The sequence below is a fragment of the Citrus clementina genome, unplaced genomic scaffold, assembly GCF_000493195.1.
Source record: "Citrus clementina cultivar Clemenules unplaced genomic scaffold, Citrus_clementina_v1.0 scaffold_3, whole genome shotgun sequence".
Taxonomy (NCBI): Eukaryota; Viridiplantae; Streptophyta; class Magnoliopsida; order Sapindales; family Rutaceae; genus Citrus; species Citrus x clementina.
The window spans coordinates 6,996,031-7,013,745 of NW_006262339.1; the positions used below are offsets into that span (position 1 = coordinate 6,996,031).

Sequence of the window (17,715 nt, forward strand, 5' to 3'; positions counted from 1 at the left end):
CTATTGGTGATTTATTGTTATCAAAGATAATATATGAACATGGTTCTTGATTTATGCAGTAAATGAGCTATAAATTAGTTGGAGTACTTATTTTGATGATTTTATATCTTTATATTAGAAAGTTTGATGAGTTTATATAGCTAATTTTGTAGCCATTATTGATCCCAACAGATACAAAATGAAATATTTTTTCTTTTGGTTGTTTAGCCATGATTATATAGTCATTTTATGTTCATGGATAAAATAGTTAATTTATCGATATTTTATTAAATCCTTTATATTATGTTAGATTATCTAATAAAAAAGTGAAAAAAATGATACACTTTACAAACTCTTGTGATAAGCTAAAAAAGAAAAAAAAAATTGGTGTTTATAATGTACAAAACATGATATTTACCCTTCTGAACTTTGCTTTTCAATTACTTTCAAATAAGGGGTATATGAGTTATTTTCATGACTTCGTAGGATTAGTGAGATAATTTAGATGGTCATCTTATGTCTTATCTTTTTTTTTTTATTATTTATTTGAAGAAGTAGGATAATTTACTTTGAGTCTCCAGTTTCATCAGTCCTAATACTCAGTCTAATAAATAATTCAACAATAATGCTCGCTTAAATAAATTTAAAAAACAAACCATGAATGCAGTGATCATATATATTTTTGGAAAAAAATATTAATATGTTAAAATTACAAAGATACTAACGATTATGATTAGAATAATGTTAAGATTAACTGAAATCAACCGTAAACACAATTCTGTCCTCACTAATTTAAAATTGGGTATACGGGTGGGCACCAATGGACTTGTAAGCTCATTGGCATTTTTGTTTAGAGTTGAAGGTTAGTAAGATACATTAAAAGGATCAAAGTTGGCTATATTATGCTCAAATATATAAATTAGATCGGGCTCAAGTACAGTATTTAGGTTTCATGTAAGACAATCTAAGACCCAAAACTTGGTTAGAAGAACCCCTAACAATAAAATTATAAAAAAAAAATTGAATTCCTTCAATCCAAAGCAAAAATTACTCAACATATTAAAACCTTATAAGTCATTTGAGGATTATTTTTTTCAAGTTTTGCCGGGTCTACTTACTTTATTATTATAAAAATAAAATAAGTTTATCTTTTAATTTATATAAGGTTGCAGTTATGTTGGAGCATCTTCGATGTGGCGTAGCCACATCAACCGTTGGATGTATGTGAAAATTTTGAAATAATTATAACAACATACACCTAACCGTTGTATGCATGCTCCAGCATAACCGGACCCATTATAATTACCGATATATTAAAATTTAAAAAATAGAGTGCCCACTAAAATGGGCAACATTACTCATAAATGACATAAATCTAAGCACAAAAGTAATCAATTGGTTTACTTTAAAAATAAAGATTGATAATTGATAGTTATCAATTTCGCCGGGGCATTTCCCTATCTAAATTTATTATTTTATTTAGAGAAATTATCATTCATATATCCTATATTTACTCTGTTATAAAAAATACTACAATACTTTGAGGGTGTATCAATCATCCACCTTTAGTTGACAAAATATATCAGCCGACCACCAAACCGTTAGTTGCCGTTTGAAAGTTAACGGAGTTACAGTGAATTGATGATTTTACCCTTAAAAATTATCACTTGTATACCCTTAAATTCTCTTTTTATCACTTGTATATCCTTAAATTATCACTTGTATCATATGAAAAGATTAAATTACCTTTCTGACGTCATCATACTTAAACGGTAACTAACGGTTTGGTGGTCAGCTGATACATTTTGTCAACTTAGGATGGACGATTGATACACTCTCAAAATATTGTAGTATTTTTTATAATGGAATATATTAAGAATATACAAATGATAATTTCTCTTTTATTTACGTGGGAAAAAGAAATTGATTGATTAGACGTGATTTAACGTGATGTACACTCGGATTTGTAAACCACAAAGACCTAGTAATGCGGTAATTTGCGGACTCCGGTTAAAAATAATTCCGTTATTAGCTGCGATTGGGTATTGACCGCTCGTGTTTCTCTGGCACGTTCGCTACACGCGGCGGCGACCATACAAGCACACCAATAACCTCTTTCATTGCTTTTCGTCCATCCTAATTGTTCCCATTTGGTTATCATCAAACACATTACGGTTGATTTGCAACAATTACCAAACCATCTCCAAAGTTACTATTTGTCCCAAATTTATCACTCCTTTGGTCCATTTAAAAATTATATGCGGGCGGAATTACTTTGTCACATTGAAAAATATAACCTATTGTTAAGTTGGGGCATAAAATTAAAATTGAAGTTTAAATATATACGGTATTCAAAGTTTAAAATTCAGAATTTAAATACGTGAGTACGAGTATATAAGTGATTCTCTGTTGGCGGCAACTTATAATAAACTTTTTTCTCATTCCTTTTTTTTTTTTTTCCAATTAATGAAGGTGAGAGCTCTTCTAACAAGTTATGATTACCTTGCAGGTAGGCAATTGACTCTGCGAGATTTTATTTTATTTTTTATTTAATTAATGTGTTCAGTGTTTGTTTTCTCACATCACATTATTACTTTACAAATTTGTCCTGATTAATTATTTTCTTTCCTAAAAGGCACATACTAAAAAACCTCAACTCTTGTATTGATTTTACATAGTTGTCCCAATTTTTTTTTTCTTTCAATAACATCAACTAATATAATTGATTTTTTTTTAAATTTCATTGTTATATTACCTCCTATGAGTCAACTGACGATCTTTTTATCGACTTAAATAATGACTCAGGCATCAAAGGTTTCAAGCATACCTTTTGCCCGCTAGAGTGGGGGTGCTACGGATGTAAGAGTAAAAGTCTATAAATCTGCTAATTTTGGTGAAAGAATCCTTATGGTATATTGTATAGCACCATAGTAGGACTAAGTTGAGATAAATGGTAAATAAATAGACTAATTTATTGTTTTACAAATCTATAAGGACCCTTGTGAGAATAACTCGCGTTCCCATCATTTTTAATACAACCCACAAACTCTTCCCCCTTTCACACTACACTCAACTCAAACTCTCCTCTCTCTCTCTCTCTCTCTCTCTCTCTCTCTCTCTCTCATGCAACTCCAAAACTAAAAACACTCACTAGACCACCACAATGGGCAAAGCCACGAAGTGGTTTCGCAGCATTCTCGGGCTAAAAAAGCCCGACCCGACACACTCCCCATCTCAGCCAAATACCAAGGAGAAACGCCGGTGGAGCTTCGTCAAGTCTTACAGAGAAAAAGACTCCTCCCGAGAAGCTACTGTTAAGCACAGCTCGTTGAAGTTGAACGAACGAGAGACTAGAGCTGATGATACTCCGTCCTCGGAATGCGAGGACGCCAACAAGCACGCGATCGCCGTGGCCGCGGCCACCGCTGCGGTTGCCGAGGCCGCGGTCGCTGCAGCCCACGCTGCAGCGGCCGTTGTCAGGCTTACGAGCAACAGCGGTAGGTGCGGTGACTTCCCCTCTGCTTACGTCGGTGGTTGCGGTGGGACCCTCGATGAGCCGGCAGCGATTAAGATACAGTCGGCTTTTCGTGGTTACTTGGTACGTATTTTATTTTATTATTATTACTTTATTTTTGTTAAAAGAAAAAAGCTATGGTCGCCATGGATTTTGATGTTAAAAGAAAACAGCTACGGGTTCAGAGTTGGATTTTGCATCAGACATGGCTGCTTAGTTGACACGTGTCATCTTACAGCTTTTTATTCTTCTTCTTCTTCAACCGCGAAGAGAAGACGACGATATAATTAAAAGTTTTAACGTCGTTTTCCGAAGTCCTGGCTCTCTTTATACGAATCAGGCAAAACACGTCCTTCTCAAATTCATTTCTCTGCATGGTAAAATTATTCCCTTCGTTTCCTTTCTTCTAAATACCTTTTGGCAAGTGGCAACCAGAGCAGACTGCCCATGCTTAATCCAGCATTTACTCTCTCCTCTTATAGGATTCAATTTTCTACTGACTTGTCGCTGCCATGCATCTGGGTGCGCAATGCGCACTACCCCGAAAACTGTGTGCTTCCCTTTTATTTCCGTCGTTGTGGCGGTTTCATAATTCATACGGCTTGATGATGGTGATGATGTCTTGTATTGAATCACCTGCTTCATAGTAACGGGTTCTTAAAGAGGGGCTACAGTTTGCATACATAATAAATGTAGAATTAAGTATTGACCGCCAGCTGGTTCCCTGTTAAGTTCTGTTACATGATACACTTGAAAATATTTAATTGGACTAGTTCATTTGGTTTGAACCAACTGGATAGTGAAGCATATTATTAACCTATGGATCATGGAGTATAATTTAGTCAAACAATGAAGAGAGAAGTATAACACCGCCTTTATGTATTAAAACAATTTGATTGTTCATCTTGGGAGTCTGTGCATGAAGTTTTTGAGGAATTTGAAGACCGGAGTCCAACGCTCCAACTTTGACATCTTTTGGGCTTTTGGAGCAGTTGGTGGGTCCAAACCAGTGGAAAGTTTGTTGTGTGTATGTGTTTCCTTAAGTGCATTTGCATGACTTTTTAGCTACAAAGTTTGGGTTGGTTGAGGCACTTCAATGTTGGATTAATTTAACAAAATAGTCAGACTCTCGTATGAACATAACCCTTTTCTTCTAATTGGGCGGCCAGTTAGATGTCGTTGTCAATTTGATGTTAATTGTCAGATTTTCTTTTCTGAGAGGGCTAGATTGAAGAAAAAGATATGTACTACTCATAGAGCCCGTTTCCTTTAAATTTTTCGTTCATGTTAGTTTAGGCGCCTTGTTCTAAAAGGTATCCTGCAATCTATGGTTTTTTTAATGATGAAACAGTGTGGTCCTCTTCTGTATGCCTTGACTCTTGAATGATAGGTCGCTATAATGTTCTTGTGATCTTAATCAGATGGTGGTCCATTGCAGCTTTGCCTTTATTGAATTTGTTAATGTGATAAGCAATTCATTATTATTCCATTTGCTTAGTTGCATTGTGATTATGAGTTTGGTTAGTAACCCTATCTCCCATGGACATTTTGAAGGCAAGGAGGGCTTTGCGAGCATTGAGAGGTTTGGTTAGGCTTCAGGCACTTGTAAGAGGTCATATTGAGCGGAAAAGAACAGCAGAGTGGCTTCAGCGAATGCAAGCATTGCTGAGAGCCCAGGCACGTGCTCGTGCAGGACGGGCTCAAATATCTGAATCTTCCCATTCAAGTGGCAAATCTTCACATTTCCAGCAGCCGGTAAGCAAAATTCATTTTCCCCCCAATATTTGAATTTTTCTGTAATTTCTTTGTGGGCAAGTGATGCACACTTTATGACTGTGGGGCACCAGGCAACTTTTCTTTTTGTTCTCTAGACAACTTTTCAGTGCATCTTTTAAGTTTATGAATTTTAGTGAAGCTAATGACACTTGGAACTTACAAAAAGTAGCTGCAATATATCAAGCAAGCTTTTTTATGCAATTAATTGTAACTTCAAAAGTAGTTGTATGCATTAAGGCCAACTGGTTGCATACTATACCTTAATGTTTTTTGGTTAAAGCGGCAAAGATTTGTTAAGATCCTTAAGAGTTGTTAAGATCCTAAAGAAACTTTCGTACACTACCAATCACTAGGAAAATCTAGAAACCCTGTCATGATGCAGATCTAATTTTTCCAGTAATTTTTCTGCACTGTGGGCAAATTTATGGCTTTATTTGCTTAGGAGCATTCCCAGTTACAGTTTTATAGTTTCATTCATTTTGCATTAATTATGTAAATTTATTGAGTTTCACATCATGTGCAGGGACCACCAACCCCTGAAAAATTTGAACATTCCATCCGATCAAAGAATTCAAAATGTGAAGTATCATCAGCGCTTAAGGTGCATTCTCTTTCTTTGCCCTTCACTCTTTTCTTTAATCCAATTTGAATGTCATTTCAGAACTAATAAGCACATTAATGAATGCAGAAAAATGGATCAAAATCAAATGGCAGGGTCAATGTTCATCATGAAAAAGCCCATGTAAGTTGGAATTGGCCAGAAAGTCAGATGGATAATCGATCCAAGAACCAAAAGGCAGCACCAACAAAGATTGGTGCTATAGATGATGAGAGGAGTGACAAAATCCTTGAAATTGATACTGGGAAAATGCACTTTACACCCAAACGCAGAAACCTATTTCACTCTTCCCATCTTACAGTGTCATCAGATCATTATAGTCATAGCTTCACTTCTTCGAAAGACTCAACCGCCCACCAAATTGAACCAAGTCCATCTTCATGTGAAGTTCAATCTTTAAGCCCCTTGAAATTCTCTCATGAGGTTGAGGATTTCTGCACTGCAGAAAATAGCCCACAATTCTATTCTGCTTCATCAAGAGGTGGTAGTTCAAAGAGAAGCCCCTTCACTCCCACGAAGAGTTACAGTTCACAAAGCTGTCTAAGCGGTTACTCAGACCATCCAAACTACATGGCCTACACAGAATCATCAAGAGCCAAGGTGAGGTCTCTCAGTGCTCCGAAACAAAGGCCACAGTACGAAAGATCCAGTTCAGCAAAACGGTATTCCATTCACACATTTGCCGAATCAAAATCAAGTGCCCAGAGGTTTACTGCTTTGCATGCGAACTTTACAAACAAAGCATATCCAGGATCCGGTCGTCTTGACAGCTTCGGAATGCCTGTTGGGCAGAGATTCTAAATACATCCTCCTCCTTGTAGCGTTTAAGCTGTATTAACTTTTGTAGTTAGCTTGCTTGTGTTGTCCGCTGTCCAAGAGACATCGAGTTTCCTCCGTTCAGGATTTTAATTATGGATCTGAATCTCACACTTCACTGTGACCGTCTAATATCTAATGAATGTAACTTTTGCCGCCTTTGGACCCTACCATTCATTATATTACTGCATGTTCTTGCAAATTATGTATGCTAGTGCTTTGATTCAAAACAGTCTTAAAATTTTTATTAAGAGTCTGGAAGGTTCATATTGTCCGGGAAAGCGTACAAAGTACAATTTGGTAACGATGATGTCGGTTGTGGGGATAGATGAATAACTGAAATTGAAGCGAATGCCATTGCCAGCCTGGTTGAGCCGCGGTCGGTCACGTGTGGCTGTATTTTCTAAAGATTCAAGCATTTACATTTTGAATGAAATGGAGAGAGATTAGTTCATCATTTCATTATCAAGCGATGGAGCCCGTGTCCTGCCACTAGCTTTGAATTTTGGTTGCTGTCAGGTGATGTGATGGCCCTCAGATTTCAATCTCAACCAACGTATCCGGTCAACTGGAAAATGTGCTGTTGTCTAGCCGGCCAGGCTGGGCAACTCCCCGCTATAAATGGTAATAACAACAATTTATTGGAAAACGTTTTCCACAGTTAGTTACGTACCAAAAGCAGATTTTACTAATTGAACTTGAGGAAATTGTATCCAATGAAAAGAATTTGGATAGGCTACCTAGAGTCCACATGCAAAGGTCAACGTTGGATGGTAGGATATTAAAAATAGATTAGAATTTTCCTATGATTTGAGTTTTTAAAGTTATTTTATCATGCCTTACATAGAAATAGGTGTATAAATAATACATAAAATGCCAGTGTTTTGATTAGATTCTTAAAATAGGAAAATAAAATGCCAGTAAGGTGTCGTGGTGTAGTTGGTTATCACGTTAGTCTAACACACTGAAGGTCTCCGGTTCGAGTCCGGGCGACGCCAGAAGTTTCAATTTTCCGTTTTTCACATTACGTCATTATTTGACGAACTTGAAATTGACCGAACAATTTTAATTTTTAAAATTTTAATTAAAAAAAGATTTATTAAAATAGAAGAAAAATCGATAAGGGTCCGGCTACGGTGCAACGTTATCACCGTTGCATCCAGCCGTTAGATCCACTTGGATGAATGAATCCAATGGGATCCAATGGCTGAGTGCAACGGTGGTACCGTATTACCGTTGCACCATAATTTTCTCCGATAATTTGACGGGTTCTTTAAAACAAGTAACAGATGCAGTATGGATTCTTGATACTTGGAAAAGAATATAATGCTGAACCTAAAAATAAATGTGCAATACATCATCTTTGTAGAATTTCTAAATGGTATACGTAACATACAATGGGATGATATTCCCATATGATATAAATTTATAAACCCGATATAATCAAATTTTCCATGATCCAAGTCTACGCATTTACACAAGTGAGAAAAGTAAAAAGTAATAAACAAATGATTATAATTCAAACAAAAAAAAAAAAGGCAATATGGCAAGGTTAATACAAAGCACTACTTAGTAAAATCAGTTCCCGCATTTCCATTTCGAGGTAGGTACACAGCTTAGGTAATGGCACCAGCTGCAGTGATCATTTCCATTCTCTCCTCTGAAGAGCATCACCAATCCCACCGTAAATCTGCAATGTTCAATATGAAAATTGTGCCGTCAGATTTTGTCAAATGCTGAATGTTTGTGTTCATTTACACCTTAAAACTAACATCAAAACTCGTTTATATGAAACCAATGTAATGTATGGAAGATGCTACAAATGTCACCGGAAAAGAGACGGAGGAAATTCTTTCAGTCCTCTGTGATGCTCTCCGATCATAAATTAGGATCTGAGATATTGGACTTACCCAACGATAAGCAAAACGAGGGCCACGATACAGAGCACATATTGGTAAGGATTATGCCTAGATTTCACACGGGCTTGAGCAGGAAGTTGGTGGCGCTCTGCCCACCCAAATTGAGGACGAAGTAGCAAAACAAACCCTAGGAGGAAACCAGCCATGAAACCTCCGATGTGTGCAAAATTGTCAACATGAGGAAGAATTCCAACAGCCAAGTTAATGGCAATAATGACCACAAGAGTCAATAGAGCTGCAGCCTGCAAGATAAGGAAAGCAACAAAATTGTCATAAGAAACCTACCACTTTTATTTTCATTTCTAATCCAGAGTCCACAGCTCTTTTATTTTCATTTTTCCAGTTTGGCACATTAGCTTCAAAATTCAAATTCCTTTACCCTGAATATTTTGCAAGTAACTAAAATTCGTGGTCTCAGGTTTCTAGGACAAGTAGCTCTAGACTCAAGAAATAACAATTGAGTGCCAGTATTTGAAGTAAAAGCCAAAAAGAAATAACAATTGAGCGCCAGTATTTGAATTAAAAGCCAAAAAAAAAAATATTGCTGTTTCTTCATTACAGGAAAAAAAAAAATTAATATGTGCATTTTCCACAAATAAAAGAAGGGTAGCAGCAACCTTGTTAGTATAAATTGACCAGTTAGCTAGAAGCTCAGATAACATAGCTCCCAGAAGTCCAAATAAAGCACCAGAAGCACCAACAGAGATACTGCGTTGAATAAAAAGAGCAGATAATATGCTCCCGCCAAATCCTGACAACAAGTAGACAAAGCCAACGCGCACTGCCCATGTTACAAAAGATGTTAGAATTCAGCAACAATACATAGCAACTACATAAAACAATATAAGCATTGACAAGAAAATTCTAGAATCAGGAGAAACTGACATAATTTTCGGCCATGGTATTAAATACTTCCACTTTGTTAATGTCTAGTGCTGAGTGCAAAAGAAATATTCATTTATGAGATAGTAGTTCCAGTGAATGTCACAGATTTACTGTTTAATATCATGAGTCAGGAAATGCAATTCTAATGCAACAACCAAGTGCATACAGATCAATGCCACTAACTTTTCCTGATGACATGTTACTGCCCCTTTCAGAAGAGTAGAGACCTAAGCACCAAAGTCAAGCAATATGTCTTTAACAAATAAGGGGAAAGATAATTCAACAAGAAATACCAAACTATTTTGTAAGTAAGGCTAAAGTTCATATTTAACGACATGAAAGTTTGTGACATACCAAATCCAAATTGCTGTTCAAGGCGAATCCCAATAAAGACCAAGCTTAACATATTTGCAAGTAAATGAATGACACCAGCATGTAACCAGATACAGGTGATGAGTCTCCATCCTTGGTGTTCATGCACAACCCTGTCCCACTCCAGAGCTCCCAACTTCTGCAATCTGCACAAGCAAGTGGAAATAAATTAAAATCAACCAGAATCACAGTTCTAAAGGAGGGTTTTCCTCAAAACAAATAAAGTTTTCACTTCCAAGCCCTCAATTCCAATTGACAGAATATAGAATCAGAATGACCAAATTGAAAGAACTAGGTTCACAGTCTTCCGCCACGCACTTCCAGCATAAAGAAGCAGCATGATTATAACTTATTTGTAATGGCTAAAAAGCAATCCTACAGTTTACTAAGTAAGTCTCAGACAACAGAAAAACGAAAATAATTGACCAACAATTTGCCCCAAAAACAATTAGTTGTTGATTTTCAAATACATGAGGTAACGGAAAGAGTAAAAAAAAATCCCCAAATTCAATATTTGTTAAAGCTCCAGGTATGTTCTCAAGATTATTGGCACAAACTTATCACAGTCGATGGAGGTATTCATAAAGCAAATCAGTACATATTTCCCAACTTGCATCGGATGCAGACTTTTAGGCCAGCAACAGGTAGACCTACTTCCCCCCTCTAGTGGCTATTACTTGCAAGCCTACATTCCCCTATAACCTACCTTAATCCCAACTCAATTTTCTTAAACAAAAATAAGCAATAGACTCACAAACTAAGATGGAGAAGAATCAACGAACACACTTAAGCTACCTTTATACGCTCATCTGGATCTACTCAGATAACAGAATGCCCCGTCCACAACATCAGTAAACAAGAAACAAATTTCCTAATCCTACCAAGTCTAGTCCCAAATTTTGTATTTTAACGACAAATTAAGCCATGAAACTCACTTCAACTAATCAAAATCCACAAAAAATTAGACACAGTTAGATTGGGGGAATTATAAATAAACATTCAATAACATACAACACAAATTTCATGGAACAAAACAACTATCCCAATCAAATTGCATTAGTCAGATTTCTACTCTCACCTTCCGAATTAAAAAACCCCACCACTGAGAGAAACCGAAATCACTAAACGGCAGGTAAAAGGGAAATACATAAAAAGCAATCCATGCAACAACACATAAAAAGTAGAAAGAAAATGAGACTCACGTAGAAGAAGAAGGGCCGAAGAGAGGATTCTCTTTTAGAGGCTCAAAGGAAAGCCTGCCAAGGAACCTAGCAACACAACCCCTGCCACCTTCCCAGTTATTCTTGGGACAGTTGTTAATATACATGGCCACGATGAAAACAGCAACGTTGGCCACGACAAACATTGGGATCAGCCAAGAAGTCCATTGCTGATCACTCGCTGGCTCTACATAATACGAGCCTGAACTGTAACTGCTTCTATTGTTGTTATTGTTACTAATATTCTTTCCTCGTTCCAGATCCCCGCTCGCCATCAATTGAATTCTCTTCTATTCGAGACAATATCAGTTTGTTATACAATGAGCGCTAGCTTTGTTGGGTATTTGTCGTTCGTTTTATTTATATGTCAAGGAAACAAAAAAGAAAAAAGAAAAGAAAAGAAAAGATCGAACAAGAAGTGTCTTGTAAGGGAGAATTTCTTCGTGTTTTTGAGTTTGCTGTTTAGGTTGTCACAGAGAGAGAGAGAGAGAGTGAGAGACAGGAACTCCAGGAATCAGGATAGAGATCGATTGATCATATAACCGTTGAAATGAAACAGTTGTTTGCAAGAGTTACTGCTGCTTCGTCAATTCTAATTAATTTTATAATTAAAGGCTTTTGCTTTTCCCTGCTGCTGGAAAGGGCTTATAAAGTTACCTATGATTTCTTATGACTATAACGATGAGCGCAATAATAAACTAAAAATAAATAAATAAAATAAACAATAATTATCCACCCACCACCATCTATTTTTACTCAATTTCACCTTAAATTATATTTTTTTTCCACGGATCCACTTCCACTCCCATCTATCTACATGCTGTTATAACCATGCTGACATCATCAAGGTAAAATTGTCATTTTTCCAGCACAATAAGGGTTACATTTTCTTCCACTTGGGTTCATAAAAATCTTAGAAATTAAAGAAGACATTGAAGGATGTTAAGTCGAAACATGTGAATAAATTAAAAGGAATTAATTTTATCGATGAAAATTAAAACTACATTATTAAATCTGATTTTTTTGGCATTTATTTTGGATAAAATTGTAATTTTACATTTGAGGATAAAAAAATTATTTATTTAATTTTCCACTAGTTATCTTAACTGTGTGCAGACGAAAGTGAACCAAAGTAAAAAAATGTAATTTAAGGTAGAATTGAGCAAAATATATATATATATATACACTTGTGTATTTTTAAAAAAGAATGAAAAATAAAAGATTGTCAAATTACCATCATCATGACAACCATGGCGGTTGTTTTATATTTCACAAATCTACCAAACTCTTGAATAGCACGGCTTTAATTAATATATGAACACAAAATCGTTAGAAAACTCTTGTTAATAGATTGAGTTCCATTTCAGTATAAAAAATAATAATTAAATAAAATGGTGATTTATATCCAACTATTAGATAATTCTCATACTTATTAAAACATGTAGATTTGTTTAAATATTAATTAAAAAAAAGTAATATATAAATTTAACCAGAAAAAAAAACAAAATATATGTTTAAGATTAAGAGGTTTTTGATACCACTGTTTTAAATAATAGTTTTTATTAGTAGCGCTCTTAACTAATATGACTTGATGTGGACTTGTAATTAATCTTTGTGTCAACTACTAATCTTGTTTCCTTGGTTTGCCAAGTGTTGAACATTTAGAGGAATGTTGTGATCATTAGTCTCAATCAAACACAGCTTAGCTACTCGGCAACGATGGAAAGGAAAAATTGTGAATGAACAGGACAAGGCCCCCAGTCCACACGGTTTCAAAGAAAGCAAATAAAAAATGGAGACATATGTAAGAGACAAAATGATTGCCACACTGAAGAAGAAGAAGAAGAAGAAGAAGAAGAAGAAGAAGAGCAAACTTTTGCTATGGCTTCTCCCCGTTTATTAATTATCATGTCGTGTGCTTACTCTCTAAAACGTTGACTGTAACTTTTTAATTTTCTCTTCAACTCAGTTTGGATTTAGCTGAGTTAGTAAATAGATCACGGCTTGCGACTGACGACGACAAGGATCCAAAACAATTTTTTTTTTTTTTTTTTCAAGTAGTATTAAAAGTAGACGTCACGTTTCTCTAATTCGATTTCATTTTGTGCACGATAATCCACCGTCCAATTACAGCAATTCTAATCAACTGCACTACAAAAAAAAGTACAGAAGTGTTTTTCAAAAAAAAAAAAAAAAACCAAAAATTGCCTTAAAATCAACTTATACGGCATGTCCTGAAATAGCGATCTCAAATCTTTCTACATTCTATTTATGGGTTTGAGGGGTATATTGGTCATTTCAGAAGAGGAAACTAGTGAGTTTACGCGTAATGGTGGTGGGATGATGAGAGTAGGTTGGTCAATCAATTTGTGTGCGACAGCGATTTGCCGATTTTTGTTGGCTCGCTTCATATGCTTTTGCTTTGCTTACTTACAAGTTACTCCCTGTGCGACTGCCATCTGGCCTCTCATCCTTTTCCCGCTCATCTTCCCAACGAGATAAAGGAAAGATAACTCTCATACTCATTTTTCCAACTTTTATATGATTTGCATTTCTCTAAATTTTGAAAGAATTATGTCGTCATCATCTATGGATCTACCGAGTGGGGTTTTTAACTATTGAAAATTCACCTGAGATTAAGACCAGCATGGTCTGATATTATATTTATGGTTCACTTCGTTTCTAATTAATTTTCTATGTAGTTTATTCCTCTCTCAAATCAAGTTGATACATCACCCACCAACCTAACTACAACCTAAGACTATTACTGTGTTGTATGTAGGTTACTAGATTGTGGTCATGAATAGACAAGCTACCTTACCATCTAAACTGTCAACGCCCACCTCCTCTGTCCAACGGCCTTATGAAAATGCCAATACGCCACTTCTATTCTATAAAATTTCCAATAGACTATTGCTCTACGTTAAGCCCATATGGGTTGATAGGAACGTGAGGGGTGGAGAGAAATGGAAAGGATAGAGGATAATAAAGGATGGGTGAAAAAGAAAATCAATCCCAAGTTCCCAACCCATTGTTTAGTTTAACATAATGCTACGTTTACTTGGAAATCAGACTCCCATTCCCTGCATTTTTTATTCTACCCATGTTAATTTTGTATTATTCCAAAAATACCCTCATTTTAGATAAAAAAAATATAAAAAGCGAAAAATAAAAAAAATCCCTAAAACCTAAACTCTCTCACCCGTGCCTCCCAATCAAATGCCATCAGAGCTGCTTCCATCACCATCGCAGCCATCACCGTCTTTGACGTCCTGGTTCGTCGGCTGTGGACACCTGCTCGTCGCCGGTTTCGTCTCCGTTGGGCCGTGTCGATTTTGTCACCGTCTCGATTTCGCCCCCATCTCATTTCGTCTCCGATTTCGTCTTTAATGGCGATGGTTCTGATATGATGCTGCTGCTACTGTTAACGACGATGATTGTTGTTGCCATTGTTGTTGATGACGATGACAATTGAGATTTTGATTGTTGCTATTTTTTTTTTTGGGAAATGGATTATTTTTGTTGATGATGATTATTTGGGAAATGGATTAATTTGATGATGATGATTGTTATTATTATTATTATTTTGGAAATGGATTATTTTGTTGATGATGATGAATCCGATTATGATTATTATTATTTTTTGAAATGGATTATTATTTTGCTGATGATGATATTTTTTATTTTGATTATTGTTATTAATTTTATTATTATTATCATTAATGATAAATTATAATTAATTAATAAACCAACAATATATGAATATAATTAATTAATATATTAACAATAATTTTAATAATAATAATAATAGTTATTATTATAATTAACGAAGAGTATTTTAATAACTTGAAACAATTCAGACTATTTTGATTCTTATCTCAAGTAAACAATTTATTTTGATTCTCATTCTAACTCATTCCCATTTTAGCTCATTCTGATTCTAGCTCATTCCAATTATTGACAAGTAAATGCAACATAAAATTCATTTGTTCTCCTACTTATTTCTTTTCTCTCTCTTCTCCTTTCCTTTCATTTCTTCAAACTAAGCAATGCCATTAAGGGTAAATTGAACTGGGTAATTATAATTGGCAACGGCAATAATAACCCAAATAAATGTGCCTACAATACCATCACCAGAGGCCATGCCATCTACCAAAAGAATTGTGCCTTTGTTTTGTTTTTTAACGATATTTGCTTGACATGGTTACTCGGCAGATATTCAGTGGTTTTAACGATATTGCTTGACATGGTTACTCCAGCAGATATTCAGTTCGAACTTTCAAAAGTAGGTGATGCGCTGTTGAAGAAAGCAGCGGTGCCATATGTGAAGTGGAACTTTTTATTTGTTCGTGATGGGTACAAGATAGACGGAGATGGCACAATAGCCGTCTAAATGGATAAGGGATTTTGGAAAGTAATGATTGGTGACATGTGCCATGTTGATGGCACCAAAGAAGATGGGGATTTATTTAATCATTTTTACGTTGTTGATCATCAAGTGGGTAGTTTCCACAGAGGGTAGACAGATGCCAAGGCGTGATTAGTAAGCCTTGAGAGAGTAATTATGTTTAATAAGCCATTGTGAATTGGCAGGTACCTCGCTCTCATTTGCTTTCCATTTCAGCAATTTGTATACAATCAAATTTAGAGCAAAGTTAACTGATTCAATCTTTGAAAAAAATGAACCGATTCAACATAAATTTTGTGATAATATGGGCAATGTGCGAGACCATATTTCTATTTCTGCGATTGAAAGCTCGGGTAAAAGTTCATAGAACGGGGCAATTTGTAATCTCTTGGTACACATAGTTAAAAACCAGAAGCAACGGGTTTTTCAGTTACTGAAAGAAGTATAATATCAACCAGATGAAAAAAATATTCCTTCTGTAATTGATCAATGCACAAAACTGAAAGCAATGAATAAGCAGACTGGCATAAAACAAGAAAACACAAAAACAAAAAACTACCATTAGGCTACTACTCAAACAGCCAACAGAATATGATTTGGAAAACTAAGATTTAAGTGAACAGAAGTTTATTTGGACCCGCAAAACAAAATTTTGAAGAAACATGCGAACAGATCTGCCCTCAAGTATTGACCAATCCATTCACAAAATATGGAATAAATATATTAATTGTTTAAGATAGTAGTCAGGAAGAAATGAAGAGACGAAGCACTTCACCGTTTTCCACCACCACCACCAAGCTTGGGGCCCTTCGGAGCGGCACCCTTGGGCATGCTACCCTTGCTTTGAGTCTTTGACTTGGATGTCACCTCAGCTTTCTTGGCCCTCTTTTCATCTTTGGTCTTCTTGATCCTCTCCTTAATTTCACTGACCACCACAAAATATCAGTCAACAGACAACAAGGTGGAAATTCATTTGAAACCCAATTGATATAACATAACAGATGGAAAATAACCCTACCGAAGTGCAGCCTCACGAGCAGCATCTCGAACTTCAGGCTTTTCAGTCCTCCTCTTCTGTATGACTTCCAAGGTTGCACCGACAATAGACCTTGAATATGGCTTCTTTGTGGAGCGGCGCTTCTTCTTTACAGCCTCAGCAGCAATATCCTATAGATAGAAAACAAATTATATAAACAGATAGCATCTAATCTAAAATATGCATGGGACGGAATCTAAAGATCCTGGTTCTGAAGGAAAATTTTGTTCTTTGTAATGACAACAAGAAAAAATCAATCATGTATGTGAAGGGACATTCAATGCAAGAAAATACACAGAAAGGGAAATTCAGCCCAAGAAAATACCTTCTTGTGTTGTTTCCTGTACATGGAAGTCCATGTAAGCTTTGATGGCTTCAAGCGGTTGTGGAAGTACCTCTTGCATTTTGAATTGGCAAAGAGGAAAACCTTCACCCACAACCAAGGGAGCATAAGTAACAAATTATCAAAACAGTAAACCGCTACTTCACATAAATTAGGAGTTATTCACTTAAAGGCAATTAATAGAAATGAGAATGAGATTCCTTCACTACAAAGATTTAAAAACAAAAATGAAAAACAACCACCTGGGAATCAGAGCGAATGAATCTGATACCCTTGCCAGGATAAATCTTGGCACCGCTAAAGCGGCACAGTTCAGTCCTATTACAACAAAACAATAAATGGATTACTTCTCTCTGTTATAATGAAGATAAAGTGTAAATAAATGAAACTTAGCCACAAATCAAAATATTAATGTACTGGTTCAACTCCTACAAAACCTCGGTCAAACATGTAACATTATAACAAAACAAGTCTACCATTACACATTGTCGACATCAAAGTTTCTTTTGCCTGAACTAGAGCTTTTTGTTACATATAGTTACAGATGTTAAGTCATGCTTTTGAGATCAAGTGCATAAAATAACTAAAACATTAAATATATATACAGACCAAAAAACAGGGGTTTAAAGGCTTGATAAGACAAATACAAGATATGAACAGACAGTAAAGCACGGAATTATTCAAACGAAACAGACACGCAGAGAGAGAGAGAGAGAGACGCACTTGAGAACCATGGTTTCTGATGTCGATTGCGCGGCACAGCTACCTCAGAAACCCTAAAACCCAAGCATCCACAATATAAAGTCTATGGCTGCAGCATGTAGGTTA

The 17,715-nt window shown here is 35.8% G+C and overlaps 3 protein-coding genes and 1 non-coding gene across 4 annotated transcripts; 2 read left to right on the forward strand and 2 right to left on the reverse strand.

Moving 5' to 3' along the window:
- Positions 1 to 3,052: 3,052 nt before the first annotated feature.
- On the forward strand, positions 3,053 to 6,860 carry LOC18047524 (protein IQ-DOMAIN 14). Its single transcript, XM_006440492.2, has 4 exons — positions 3,053 to 3,577; positions 5,048 to 5,248; positions 5,793 to 5,870; positions 5,958 to 6,860. Exons 1-4 carry the CDS (start codon positions 3,143 to 3,145, stop codon positions 6,687 to 6,689), a joined length of 1,446 nt encoding a protein of 481 aa, XP_006440555.1. The 5' UTR covers positions 3,053 to 3,142; the 3' UTR covers positions 6,690 to 6,860.
- Positions 6,861 to 7,628: 768 nt separating this feature from the next.
- On the forward strand, positions 7,629 to 7,702 carry TRNAV-AAC. Its single transcript has one exon. It is a non-coding gene; the product is annotated as a tRNA-Val (tRNA).
- A 386-nt stretch (positions 7,703 to 8,088) lies between these two features.
- Positions 8,089 to 11,740, reverse strand: LOC18047525 (RHOMBOID-like protein 2). The gene is made up of 5 exons (XM_006440493.2): positions 11,083 to 11,740; positions 9,863 to 10,026; positions 9,241 to 9,404; positions 8,615 to 8,865; positions 8,089 to 8,394 (listed from the first exon to the last, which is right to left on the reverse strand). Exons 1-5 carry the CDS (start codon positions 11,373 to 11,375, stop codon positions 8,283 to 8,285), a joined length of 984 nt encoding a protein of 327 aa, XP_006440556.1. The 5' UTR covers positions 11,376 to 11,740; the 3' UTR covers positions 8,089 to 8,282.
- A 4,227-nt stretch (positions 11,741 to 15,967) lies between these two features.
- LOC18047526 (60S ribosomal protein L24) lies at positions 15,968 to 17,715 on the reverse strand. The gene is made up of 5 exons (XM_006440495.2): positions 17,611 to 17,715; positions 17,130 to 17,205; positions 16,870 to 16,971; positions 16,527 to 16,675; positions 15,968 to 16,433 (listed from the first exon to the last, which is right to left on the reverse strand). The coding sequence occupies exons 1-5, from the start codon at positions 17,619 to 17,621 to the stop codon at positions 16,280 to 16,282; spliced, it is 492 nt and encodes a 163-aa protein (XP_006440558.1). The 5' UTR covers positions 17,622 to 17,715; the 3' UTR covers positions 15,968 to 16,279.